The sequence below is a fragment of the Tursiops truncatus genome, chromosome 4 (genome assembly GCF_011762595.2).
Source record: "Tursiops truncatus isolate mTurTru1 chromosome 4, mTurTru1.mat.Y, whole genome shotgun sequence".
Lineage (NCBI taxonomy): Eukaryota > Metazoa > Chordata > Mammalia > Artiodactyla > Delphinidae > Tursiops > Tursiops truncatus.
In genome coordinates, this window is record NC_047037.1 from 129,870,801 (window position 1) to 129,885,294 (window position 14,494).

The 14,494-nt window shown below is 33.0% G+C and overlaps 1 protein-coding gene across 1 annotated transcript; it reads right to left on the reverse strand.

Moving 5' to 3' along the window:
- Positions 1-4,718: 4,718 nt before the first annotated feature.
- On the reverse strand, positions 4,719-13,389 carry LOC117312106 (keratin-associated protein 19-7-like). The gene is made up of 3 exons (XM_033855240.1): positions 13,363-13,389; positions 10,037-10,205; positions 4,719-4,768 (listed from the first exon to the last, which is right to left on the reverse strand). Exons 1-3 carry the CDS (start codon positions 13,387-13,389, stop codon positions 4,719-4,721), a joined length of 246 nt encoding a protein of 81 aa, XP_033711131.1.
- Positions 13,390-14,494: the final 1,105 nt, after the last annotated feature.

Sequence of the window (14,494 nt, forward strand, 5' to 3'; positions counted from 1 at the left end):
ACAGCTCTCACTGCTTCACAAGTAAATTTTTTAGATTAGTTTCAAAAGAAGGAGTTAAAAAGATAAAAGCATCAGAAAGAAACATTTATATTTTATTAAAGTATCAGTTTATTAGACAAAAGCAAAATACAAGTTTTCTCTGTGGTCTTGCTAGAAAGAGAACATCATGGTAATGGTGGCAAGAAGAGTAAACCAAAATGAGGATATCAAATTAGAATGGTGATACCTATTGACTATGCATTTAGATGGCAGCTTTAGAGGTAAAAAGTCACCAAATATTCATAAGGGCACTGTAACCATTGATAAATGCTATTAATTGATCCTGGATAAAATAGGGTGGATGTTTTGGGGATGAAAGCACAAAATAGGACCAAACAAATTTGGAGGTTTTCCCTCTGCATCCAATTTCCATTTTCTTTAGTAAAAACTAAGGAATCCATATCCTCCATAGCACGATGGATGGTGACAGCAACTGTAACTGTAGCTTCCATAACCAGAGCCATATCCATAGCCTCTGAAGCCACAGCCATGGCCCAGTCTTTGGAAGCTTCCATGTCCACAGCCATGGTCATGGCCCAGGCCAACAAAGCCTCCATAGCTGAAGCCCAAGCCTCCATACAGTTGCTGTAATGACTCATGGTATCAGAGGTGGTGAGTTAGTTTGCTGTTCCATGCAAGACATAGAGTGTGAATGTCAACATCTTTACAGGGAGGCTTATATACCCTGGTCAGAGAATGTGATAAAACAGGTGCCCATCCTTTGGTTTCATTCATGAATTATACTTGCCTAAGAAAACTCCTAAATCTATGATGCTCTGACCATATTCGTTAAGAATGTGTTAACCAGCTTGGCTCCCTAGTTAGGTTGTTCCTGAGATAGGTGCATTAATTTTCTTAAAATGAATTGCTCTTTCTTTAAAATATAAGCATACCAAACCTTAAATTGAATTCTTTATCACCAGTCACTTAACATCAGTTATATTAAATGTTGTTGAATTTCTAGTTATCTTCTCATCATAGGCATTTGAGGGTTGTCATAACTGATTCTAGGAAATATCAAGACATTTAAATTGATCAATTTTGTCAAAAGGCACACATATTTTGCAGCATGAGACACAAAGGATGCACCTTTCTTCAGAAGATAAAAGAATATTCTAAGTCCAGAAAGATTTGGTTCGCTTGCTGTGTATACCAGAAAGCGACAACAAAAGCTCACTTGATTTCTAGAGTTTTAGAACTTTGACCATGTACTATGATCGATTTATTTTTGGTTTTACACACCAGCATACTTGTTTTGGCTTAAAAACTAGCAGAATTGGACTCAGAAATGGAGAGACTATCACAGTGATCAAAACTCCATCTTGTGGAAAACCTTCATGCACAGTTATTTTTTTTTAATATCCTGAACAGTTTCCCCAGAATAAGTTCTAGTCTCACTGCTGCTCCAAATGCAGATTATACTCACCTCCACACATTTTCTCTCTTTCTCTACTCTTCATCATTTATCCATGTACTTTACATCTTTTTCGAATTCCATTTTGAACATCATCCAACTTCCTCCCTCCATGATTCATTATGCATCCAGGTAAAAGTGTGAATAGAGAAAAATGGTTTGGGCTCTAACCTACATACTCAAATCAACACTGCATTCCTTCCATCTAGATCTCATAGGCAATATATTACATTTGCCTTTGTCTTCTCTTTACCTAGTCTGTGCCAATTTTTTGTTACTGGTCTTTTCTAAAATATCAACTAGACCTTTCTATAAGATATTGATACTTGTTTAAAACATATTTCAACTCCTAAAATCATCTGAATTTTAAAAGGACTTGTACAATCTGGAATACTTAAATTATCTAAATATGCAGCATAATTGTAAAAATGGACAGAGAATAAGGAGACACTCTTTGGAAATGTTTGGCCTGATATTCACAGAGTTCCTCACCTCAGCACAGAGAGGTAGTTACTAATACCCAAAGTTGATCCCATACCTGAATAAGCCCTAGGTAAGTGTGCCCATATCTTGAAACTTGAGATTCACAAAACATGTCTTATATGACTATAACCATATTGCTAAGCTTTTGCTGAGATCTATAAGTAATATTTGGATGACATATTTTTTGACAGATTTGTTCACTAAGCTGACCCTAGTATCTAAATAAAGCATAGCAACAGTTATTTTTTAAAGAATTATAAGACTTTAATATTAAAACAAGGAACATGCATATCATAACCTGAGCAATTCACTGGCTATTCTAGAAATATTTTAAGTTTGACATGAGTTCCAACAGGCTTTCTGGTTACAGACTAGCGTTTAATCCAGTATAAGGCTTTAAACTCCATACTACTCTAACCCTACTTTATTTCATTTTTATTCCTCATTTCAGAAAATCAGCCAATTGAAAATAAGAATCTTTTTATTTTTAATGAATAATTTACAATATGAATAAATTACATAACATTAAGGATTTCACATTCTTCTTGAGTAACTCTGTCAGAGCATGCGACCATGATTAAGAGCTATTTTTTTAAATGTATAGACTAAATGTATAGCTATTTTTTTAAACATAAAGACTGTCTCTACTTTATATATGGAAAGAATATGGGATACAAATGAAAATCTTCAATAACAATAATGCTAAATGTGTTTTCAAAAAAGAAAACATGTGACAAAGGTATGCATATTTCATAAATGTCCATTAGTTGCAAAAGCAAGAAAAAACAGTTTGAAAAATATGGAACAAATCTGTATTTTTTTCCTCCACATGCATAAGAGAAAAAGTCATGTTGGAAATTTCTTTGGGGAGTTATTATTTTTCTGTCCAATCAGTGGATCAAAAGCAGATTTGGATTGTCACTATATTTTTTAAAGTTTTAACTCATGACCTAAGTTTCTGTTCATGGAGTGAAAAATGTTCTCACATTTTCCCTGGAAGTAAAGAAGTCTTTTGTTAAAAATTCAAAACATTTTTCTCTCACCTAAGACATAGATCAATGCAATCTTAGCACAGAATTATGATAATATTGATTATACTAAGAATGTCAGCAACAATAATAATATTGTTTGATTGTATTGATTATTTACTCCTTGTCAGCCCCATGGATACTGTCCCTAGAGTTATTAACCAAATGAAAGGAAAATAGAAATTTTGTCCTCCTGGGTCAAAGTACATAGTCTGATCCTTCAGTAGAGTAACTTGTCTTTATTTCTCCTGCTCAGCCCACTGTGAAGCTACATACAACTTTTAGGTAGCAATGACTAAAAGAAGAAGTCATGGGTTTTTTGTTTTGTTGTGTCTTGTTCTTACTTAGACTTGAGTTTTAACATTGCTCATTGTTTAGTTACATTCAACAGCAGATAGACTAGAAAATTATAAGTACAATCTCTATCTCAGAACAATAAAAATGTTAAAGAAGCACAGGTGTTAATCAAGGTAAAGGGACCAATCTTCAAAAATCAGTTGTCATAATTTAGCTCTTCTTGTAACCATGAACAGAACATTTTAAATGGTCTATTTGACAACCTTCAAAGAGAAAATACATAAAGAGAGAGTCAACATAGTATAGTTGTCCTGGGACTCAGGACAACAGGGTTCAGACCCTAGTCTTACCACTAATTTTCAAGGGAAAATCATTTATTCTGAGATACCCTGCCTGCAAGATTATGAGGCAGCATTATAGAGTTCTAACATCCCTTTCAGTTTTTTAACTCTATGATTTAATTTTAGTCCTTTTTTAAAGTTATATTTGCCCAGTTTATACCAAATATTATTTGGTTTATATCATTACCTGAAGATATCATTCAGTTTTAGGAAAACTAGTTAGGAAATCTTGTATTTTACCTATTCTATTCCTTATTTCTTATGTTGCAATAAAATGATTGTTTTTGAAGAGATAATGTTTGACTGAAATTCATCTTTATATAAATTAAAAAAATTATTGAATGGTAATTTTGGTCAGTTGAAGGTAAACAATGTTTTGCTCCTTGATGATATTTCCGTTCATTTATTGTTCTTACTGGATTACAAATACTTCAGTGTAGTAATGATGAGGAAGATGAAGGACAGTGTTCCCATAAAAGGATAAATGAGATGAGTTGCATGTCCAAGTTCACATTTTTATTATCCAATTTGTCAATGACTTTTAAGTAATTTAAGTCAGTCTTATCTTACATGCATAACAAACTAGATGAAAGCAGATTATGAATAAAGGAAGATAACATATAATTCAAAGATTCACAGAAAAGCAGAGCTTACATTCTCTAAAAATTTAGAAATATGGATTATAATATTTGTGAAATGCAAGTATGCTCTGACTACAGTTTTAATAATATGGATGGCTAGCAACTATAAATAGGTGTATCTAACATGACTTGTTTTTATTAAAAAAAAATTAAAGGAGATAATCCTTGTATTTATAATTGACAAATAGCAAAAATACATATAGGTATGTACACATAACTGAGTTAAATGAACCCCAAAGAGCTATATTTTCTATTTCAAATTAGGTCATTTATTGGTAGTCAACATACATCATCTGTTAGTGCCCAAGCTAACAGATGCCAGAAGACATAAAGCAGACATGCTTATAAATAATAAATTCTCTGAAATTCTTGTTTCTCTTGCTAAATAGGTCTAGGGTAATCTCAATTCATTGACTGAATAATGTTGTGTCAAATCCACTCATGGTAGCGGGTACTGGGTTACTAGGGCCATAGTTCAGTAGAAGCTAGAGAATCCATAACCTCCATAGCACAATGGACCACAATGGCAGCCAGATCTGAAGCTTCTATAACCAGAGCCATGTCCGTAGCCTCCGAAGCCACAACCATAGCCCAACCTGCAGAAGCTGCCACATCCACAGCCATAGCCATAGCCCAGACCACTGAAGCCTCCATAGCCACAGCCCAGGCCTCCATAGTAGTTGCGGTCAGGGGTGGTGAGTTTGGTTTGCTGTTCAAAGCAAGAACCTAAGTGTGAATATCAGCATGTGTAGAGGGATGCTTATATACCCTGGTCAGAACATGTGGTAAAACATGTGGCCATTCTTTTGTATCATTCCAGATTATTCACTTACTTGAGGCAAATTGTTCATCTGTTTGCTGACACAAGGAAAGGCACACACTCATTAAAATATTTGAGCTTGGTTAGCTGCCTGGTCAAAAGGCCCTTGAACTCATTACAGTCTTTTTTAATGAGAAAAAAAAAATCTGTCTTCAAAGTCACAAAATAAAACTTCCCTGAATAGAATTCTTCATTACTAAGCATATTACATCATTCATATTTGATGGAGTTTTCTCATTAAATATTTTCTCATTTTCATAGCATTTTTTGGATTGTTGTGTATTAATTCCACCTAAATTTAAATACGCTGATCAAGATTAAAGTTTTTTGTTTTTTGTTTTTTTGCAGTACGCGGGCCTCTCACTGTTGTGGCCTCTCCTGTTGCGGAGCACAGGCTCTGGACGTGCAGGCACAGCGGCCATGGCTCACGGGCCCAGCCGCTCCGTGGCATGTGGGATCTTCCCGGACCGGGGCACGGACCCATGTCCCCTGCATCGGCAGGCAGACTCTCAACCACTGCGCCACCAGGGAAGCCCAAGATTAAAGTTTTTAAATCTATAAAATTCTCCAAATAAATATCAAATTTATTTCCATTTGTATACACATATAAAATATATATACATATACATATATATCATATATATATACGCACACAAGACAAACTCACTTTCAAAACCAGTCTGAAAACCATTAAAAAATATTCCCTTTGCACAATTACCCACTTTTCCAGAATGGACAATACCCAAAATATGATCTAAAAATGCAGATGATCTTGGCTCTATGCTACACAGTTACCATTTTTCTTCTCTCCTCTATGCTTCTTTATAATCCATATATCATTCTCTTCTTAAACATCTCTTTAAATCTCATTCTACGTTCATTCCCAATACATGCTTGAACCAGCTAGGTCTTTTGTTCTTACCCACTTTTTCCAATCAATATTTTATCCCTCTACTCACGTCTCTAATTTTACCATAATAATTTTGCTCTTAAATTTTTCTTTTCCAATTCTGTGTATACCAGACCCTTACTTTTTCTCAGGTAATCAGCAAATATTTTTTTCATAGTTACTTATTCATTAAGGTTTTAAATTTAAGATATATATATATATATATATATATATATATATATATGTTTGTATGCTCTTAAAATCATACAATATTTTTTAACAGGGCTTCTTAAAATCCTCTTGCCTTGAAATCTCCAAAAATGAATGTGCAGTGATGAAATGACTGAGACAGGAATCAGGTATATGAAGTAGTGGGCCAGTCTTCTGCTGTTTCTCAGTTTGCTCTGTGAAGATAGTAAACCCATTCCAAGTTTAAGCCCCACTAGATGTGCCCATATCTTGGACACACATATATATGTAACACATTTTCTTTATCCATTTATCCATCACTTTTCTCTTAGGTTGATTCTATACCTGGGCTATTGTAAATAATGCTGCAGTGAACATGGGAGTGCTGCTGCACAGCTTGTGGGATCTCAGTTCCCCGACTAAAGGTTGAAACCGGGCCCCAGCAGTGAAAGCCCAGAATCCTAACCACTAGCCCACCAGGGAACTCACCGCAAATATCTTTTAGAGTTAGTGTTTTTATAACATTTTTGATAATACATTTCCCTAACTGGATTTGTTTACTGTTTTTCCAAACAAAAAATATTTGTTGAATTAATGAAAAACTAAATTCTGCATGACACACAACTTGTAATCATTCTCTAAGTTGAATTATGGACTCAAATGGCTTTCAGGTTTTAAAGGAATATTTAACTCAAAGGAATAATTAATCCTACTGTTAAATCCTGTTTTTTCCTTTAGCAAACATTATTCCATCTTTATTTTTTATTCTGAAAAAGAAAATAGTTGGCAAAAACTATCTTTTTTCCTCAGTGAGTCATTTTGAAGTCAAATGATCACAAATAAATCTAACAAGTTTAAGAATTCCATGAATGATTAAGTAAATTTGCTAGATTGTCTGTGATGAGGGCTAATTTATGTTCTTATTTCCAATGAAAATAGCTATGCTCACATGAGATAAAATCCAATAGATTTTACAAATTTTTAAAAAATCTCAATAATGAAATATACCATGACTTATTTGTGTATTTTCAAAGAAAATAATATTATGTCAATATATAATTAAGAACAAAAAATTGTGAAACAATGCTGTGAAATATATGAGCCAAATATTTTTTATTGACTTTTTTCTGGGTTAAAAAATAAAACAATTATAATATCCTTTAGATACTAATTATCTTTGAAAACAGAAAAATGTTTATTTCTTTTGAGATTTTTTTGTGTTTTTTTGTTGTTGTTGTTAGTTCAGTGGACTCAAAGACTTGCACAATTCTTTGTTAATCTTTTTGGGAGCTTTCTACAAGAAGACAATCAGTTGATTGTGAAGCTCAGATCCTGTGTTGATGTGCTAAATGATGAAAATATATTCTTCCACTGGCCAAATTATAGCTTTTATTAGGAAGCTAAGGGCACTTCTACCACGAATTCAAAATGTGTTTCTTAGACATAATTAATTAAATCATAAAATAGGATGTAATAAAATATGATAATGCATTTCACTAGGAGTATCATGCACACTAGATTGTTTCCCAGTCTAATGACGTTGATGGCTATTTTTATTTTTAGACCTATAAGGCATGTCCATAGACTGTGGAACTATTACCTCATTAAGTGTGCAAAATGGAGCCACACAACTCTATCTCACCTGCTTTGTACACTGAGACTCTACAACACCCAGACTGAATTGATTGAAAGGATAAGTGATATCTTTCAAAACCAAATTTCTCTTTATGTAGGTTAAGTATGTACCTTTCAAATGAAGACTTTGATCTTGTATAAATATAGGTATACATGTATAAATATAATAGATATAGATATAGGTGAAATCTAGATAAAGCTAAAATTGAAATTGAGTTTTATTTTTTATATGTTCTATAAGAATAAAATGTTATAAAAATGGTAATTCTATCTAAGAAGGTGAATCCTCTTTCACATCCCCCATAAATTCAGCTAAGTTCATGGAAGCTGAGCAAAGCTTTCAAGATACTCCATTTGCTTGTATGAATGGGGAAAATACACTGAAGAAGGCAGCTGCATTCTGGCACCTAGATTCAGAAGATCTTGGCCTTGGTCCTGATGCTATCACTAGAGCTAATATATAATTCTATAGAAGCCAATTACTTTTCTGAGATTTTTTTAAGCTGAGAAATGTGGTACAAAGCACTGCTGACATTTAATGTTTGTTTATGATACTGCTATCTGACTGAATCAAATATATTTGACCAGTTTAAACAAAATATCCCCTCCTGGATACAGAGAATAGATTGGTGGCTGCCAGAGTGAGGGGGTTGGGAGTGGGCAAAATGAGTGAAGGAGGTCAAAAGCTGCAAACTTTTAGTTACAAACTAAGTAAATCACGGTGATATAATGCACAGCATAGTCATTATAGTTAATAATACTATATTGCATATTTTAAAGTTACTAAGAGAGCAATGTTAAAAGTTCTTATCACAGGAAAAGAAAATGAAACTGTGTGTGGTGATGGATGCTAACTAGAATTATTGTGGTGTATACAAATATTGTATACAAATATTGAATCATTTTGTTGTTTACCTGAAACTGGTAGAATGTTATATGTCAAGTATACCTCAATAAAAAAATCTTAATTTCATATTATTACCTGAATATATCATTTTATTTTAGGAAAAACTTGGTATTTGCTTACATATTTTTCTTATTTCACCAATGAAATGTCCCCTCCTCTCCATTTTTATAAGGGGAAATTCAGATTTAACTGAAATTCAGATTTATAGGAAAGCTCTTTGGATATAGCTGTGCTTGTTATCAGCTTAAGCTAAAAAATAAATTAGTTCACGATTATGTCTTGTTGTTTTTTTCCCTTCTTAGCTTGAAAAAATGGCCAATATAATGATGGTAGTAAAGAAGAATACCATGTCAAGTCATGAAGATTCAGTAAGAATATAGGAAAGCTAACAGAAAAGTCTTAGTTAAAACGTTTTCAGTTAAATGACCTCATATGAAAAACGTTACCCTAATTCATTATTTACTTATAGATCAGCTGCTTGATGAAAATATCAAAGAAAATAATGTGTAGAAGACTATGATACACAGGGTGGATTATACTAAATATAAAAAATTTGGAAAGGTGGTTTACTTTCATAGCCTAGTGATGGTTTGATCTATTACCATGTATTTGCATTTACAATAAAAAGCCAAATAGATTTTGAATAAATGGAAGGATTCATTATGCATTTGGACTGAATTGAGAAATGTGAGTTAAGTTAAATAAAACACATGTATTTGATAAATAAATATATAGATATGTTAAATCGGCATTGCTTTTTGTTGTTGACTTAAATCTGAATACTATCTAAACAAAAGCAAGAGATGTAAAAATATTAAATCACTAACAGTTTTGAAAAAATCTTTTCATATTAGTCTAGAATTAGTCTTTATATCAGTCTTTCTATCTGTATGGATATTTGTGAGGTATATGGAAAACAAAAATGATTCTAAGCCAAGGAGATACCATCCCTTACTGACAATTGAGTAGAATGGAACCATCATCACTTCCATATAATTGAGTTTCATGAACAAGACAAAAAATATATTTTGTTTTCAAATTTAATGTTTTACTGAAAGGTAAACAGATAATCCAGTTAGCTTTAAAAAATATTAGAGGAGTCTAGGATTATGATGGAGGTATAGGAGTGTATTGAAAAATTGTCCAAAATTCTGAGAAGCTAGATACTTCTGTGCAGATAACTCCAGTATGACCTTTGTGGTCCAATTTTTGAGATCAGATTTGGAAAGCCCCATGTAATTTCAGATATAGGGCTCCTAGGGTAAGATTTCAGTGGAAGCTAGAAAATCCATATCTATCTTCCACAGAATGATGGGTAGTGATGGCAGCCATATCCAAAACTTCCATAACCGGAGCCATATCTATAGCCTCGGAAGCCACAGCCATAGCCCAGTCTGTGGAAGCTGCCACATCCACAACCGTAGCCATAGCCCAGACCACCAAAGCCTCCATAGCCATAGCCAAGGCCTCCGTAATAGTTGCTGTAATGGCTCTTGGTGTCAGGGGTGGTGAGTTTGGTTTGCTATTCAAAGCAAGAACCTGAGTATGAATGTCAGCATGTGTAGAAGGATGCTTATATACCCTGGTCAGAGCATGTGATAAATCATGTGTATACCCTCCTTTTATGTCATGTTTACATTATATATATATACTTGGAATAACTCATTAATTCTTTGTCCCCTGACACAAGGAGAAGGCCTCACACTCATTAAAATATTTGGGATCACTTTGTTACCTAGTTAGGGTGTCTCTTAAAAGTTATTGCATCACTTTATTAAATCATCACTTGGCACACTTTAAATATACACAATTATATTTGTCAATTATACCTCAAGAAAGCAGGTGAAAAAAGTTATTGAACCACTTTATAAGAAGGAATGCTGTATCTTCAAAGTCTAGACATATCAGATCCCAAATACTATTCTTCATAGCCAGGCATACCAATCAGGTTTGATTGTGTTGTGGTTTTCAATTAAATATTTCATCATCTCTGGTTTTCTTTAGATACTTCACTTAAGAAAATTAAACCAAAGAAATTGGTCAAAGTTCTGTAATCAATAATATCCTTTTAAAGCATATTTTCCTCTGTCCCAAAACTGAATTATTTATTTAGTTCAGAAATAAGAAAACAGAAACATTTGAGAGCTGGAAAGAACCAGTTTGACTGTTGTGAACACTAGTAAGGAACTTTAGAAAAATAAATCTACTTTTTATTTAGTTTTAGAACATTGACCATCATAACTGACATACTTTTTACTTTTCATGCTACCTTAAAAAATAAAGAAACATTATTGCTTTTTATGTTGATGAGCCAATAATGACATAATTATTAATTAAAATCCATAGTTTACTCTTCATTCTTTGTGTTGTACCCTTCTATGGGCTTTGACAACCATGGGATAAAATTGTTCAGAAACTGATGGCAAATCACAGTAATCAAAAATTTATTTCAAAAGTAGCTTTAAAAACATATTAAAAGTTATCTTCTCAAATCCTGACCCTATTCTCTGGCATGTCATCTATCCAAGTTGCCTCCAAAGTGTACATATTCCTCCCTGTCTTTACATTCACCATTTCCTCCTGTTTATTCACCCATATATCTATCTTATACAATATCTTTTTTTTAATTAATAAATTTTATTTGAAGAATAGTTTTAAGTTTTCAGATTAATTGAGCAGGAAATACAGAATTCCTATATGCCACCCCCCATACACACACACACACACCAATATTAATATATTAATAATTAAAATCTGTAGTTTAGATTAGTGTTCACTCTGTGTTGTACTGTTCTGTGGGTTTTGACAAATACATAATGTCATTAACCTCTATTACAGTACCATACAGAATAGTTTCACTGCCCTAAAAATCCCCTTTGCCCCCTCTATTCTTCCCTCCCTCCTTCCAAACTCCTGCAAATACTAATCTTCTGACTGTCTTCATAGTTTTTTCTTTTCCAGAATGTCATAGTGGAATCATGCAGTATTTTGCCTTTTCACATTGACTTCTTTCACTTAGCAATAAGCCTTTATGATTCCTCCTTATCCTTCTGTGGCTTGATAGCTCATTTCTTTTTATCCCTGAATAATATTCCATTGTCTGGATGTACCACAATTTATTTATCCATTCACCTCTTGAAGGATATCTTGATTACTTCCAAGCTTTGGCAAATAGGAATAAAACTTCTATAAACATCTCTGTTCAGGTTTTTGTGTGGACATAAATTTTCAAGCCATTTGAGTAAATACCAGGGAAAATGATTACCGAATCTTTTCCATAAGACCATTTTTAGCTTTGTGAAAAACTGCCAGACTGTCTTCCAAAGTTGCTGTAGCATTTTTCATTCCCATCAGCAATGAATGATAGTTTCTGTTGCTCCACAATCAAGCCAGCATTAACTGTTTTTAGTGCTTTAAATTTTAGCCATTCTAACATATACGTTACTATCTCTTTTTATATATCATCTAGCCTCTGTCCTCCAATTAGCCATTAGGCTATGGTGGCTAGGTAAAATTGTGATGTACATAAAATTTCTCTCTGGCACCCATCAATTTTCACTCAGTCTATAGTTACTTAGTTAATCTCTTCCTTTTCCTTCTTCTTGTATCTTTACTTTTATGAAAACTGTTTTCCCTTTTATTCCCTTTGCTTTTTCTGTGCTTTATTTATTTATTTTTTTGGTCCCCTTATTCTCAGGAAACACCATACTAGTCTCACTAAGATATTAAATGTTTGTTAAGGTTTCTGATGTTAAAAAAATAATACAAATCCAAGGGCTCTATCAAATTCAATAAGATACCATTAACATTGGAAATGTCTTCAGCATCTCCAAATTGTAGATGTTATGTTAAAAGATAAGGGGTGGAAAAAGACAATTGAGAACAAAAGTCCCTCAGCTGACTCTAAGAAGTTAGTCACTTATAGCTGAAGCTTATTCCAAACCTGGTTAAATTTATCTAGTTTTGCGTTTAACATTTGGCTCTAGTCCTTAAGTTTGTGTGAACTTTATATAACCTCAAATGTATTGTTCAGGTTCTTTTAGTCTTTTAAGTAATTTTCAAATGATGAATTTTCCCAACTGGATTTATTTACCTCTCTTAATAGCTACCATGTAATAAGAACACAACAAATATGTGTTGAAAGGATGAATGAATTCTAAGGTCTTTAAAATTAAGCATCACGCTTCTGACAGGCATGGGTAACTCTGTGATGGCATCTAAACAATAAAGATTTAAGGGAGGAATAACCTCAAATGGCTTTCTGAATTTAGAGGAACATATAACCATCATTTTATTTGCACTGGGTTTTTTTTAAAGCATAATAATGAATTATATATTATATATAAATTTCAGTGTAAAATTTGATGAATTCTTATAAATAGGCATACACTACTCATACTAAGCATGCCCTAATGCCTAAAGTGTCTCTATGCTCCTTTTTTTTTTTTTTGTCCTCACTCTCTAGAGATAACCATCCTTCTAGATTTTGACAGCAGTTTTTTTAGATCTTATCAATAGTTTTCCAAAATGATTTTCAGGTTTACAGTCCCACCAACAATGTAAGAGAGCACCACTTGCTCTAAATCTTTGAGAACACTTGCTATTTTCAGACTATTTAATTTTGATCATTCTTGTGGGAAAGTAGTAGTAGCTGAGCATTGTTTTAATTTGGCTTTTACCTGATGAGTAATAGCACTAGGGACCATTATATACATTTATTGATCAGCTAGATAACCTTTTGGAAGTGGCTGTTCAATTATTTTGTTTATTTTTAATTGCATTTATAATATTTTAGTATTGATTTGTAGAGTACTTGGGTAAAAGTATTTTGTCAAATCTGTTTTAAAAGTATTTTCTCTCTATATGTGGCTTATTTTTGCACTTTAAAGTGATGTCTATGTATGAACAGAATTTCTTAATAGAATGAGTCCAGTTTATTAATTTTTAAATTTTATGTTTAATGCTTTTTTGTCTTAAAAAACTCTTGGCTACCTCACCACTTATTTTTTAATTCCTTTGTCTTCTCTCTTCAGAACTTGTTCCATTTTTTATTGTTCATCCTACATTAAAAGACAGTTGTTAATTTCAATATTTCATTCCCATTAAGTCAACAGGAAGCCATAAAATCAGAAATAACTCAAACAGGTTTAATGATGTCACACGCTGACCATTTAATTCTGCCATATCTTCCCTCAGTTGTGGTGCTGATGATCCTGTGATGCATTTTCTCCAGACCAGTAACAGCTTTTCCTTAAAAGAAGATTTTGGAGCTCTTCTGTTAATTCCAACACAAATCAATATAATGTACCAGTAAGAGGTATAATAATAAAGCTGCATTATACTAAGAATGCTAAGCAGTTTCTCCAAATAGTTATACTGATTGTAGTTTTTCTTTAGCTACATAAAGTCTTTCTTTAGACTATGATTCTATTGTCCAGTTAGGGGGTAAAGTATTTTCGTATGAAATTATGTTTTATTCAGTCAAACTGAAGATTACCATCCTCCAATAGTGACACTGAAATATATCTACCCTCACCTATTTACTATGAAGCTACGATTCCTCTCCTGAGTTGAATAAAAGGATATGATCTGGCTGAGTAAATCCATTCATATGTGCAGTAAACAAGTCTAAGCTTTTCAAATGCATTATAATAATTTTTTAAAAGTAGAGTTGGCTTTAACACTATTTACTAGAACCTATTTTTACAAAGAAGCTCAATTAGAAATTGATAGTTTGGAGGAGGAGCTTCAAGATGGCGGAAGAGTAAGATGCGGAGATCACCTTCCTCCCCACAGATACACCAGAAATAC

What these genes read in the sequence shown, in the direction of transcription:
- LOC117312106 (XM_033855240.1), bottom strand. Translation starts at nt 13,389, where the DNA reads ATGGTCCCTAGTGCTATTACTCATCAG. An exon ending in CTAGTGCTATTACTCATCAG is followed by an intron (nt 10,206 to 13,362) that starts GTAAAAGCCAAA and finishes TGCTTTGAATAG; the next exon opens with CAAACCAAACTCACCACCCC. An exon ending in CCGAGGCTATAGATATGGCT is followed by an intron (nt 4,769 to 10,036) that starts CCGGTTATGGAA and finishes GATCTGGCTGCC; the next exon opens with ATTGTGGTCCATTGTGCTAT.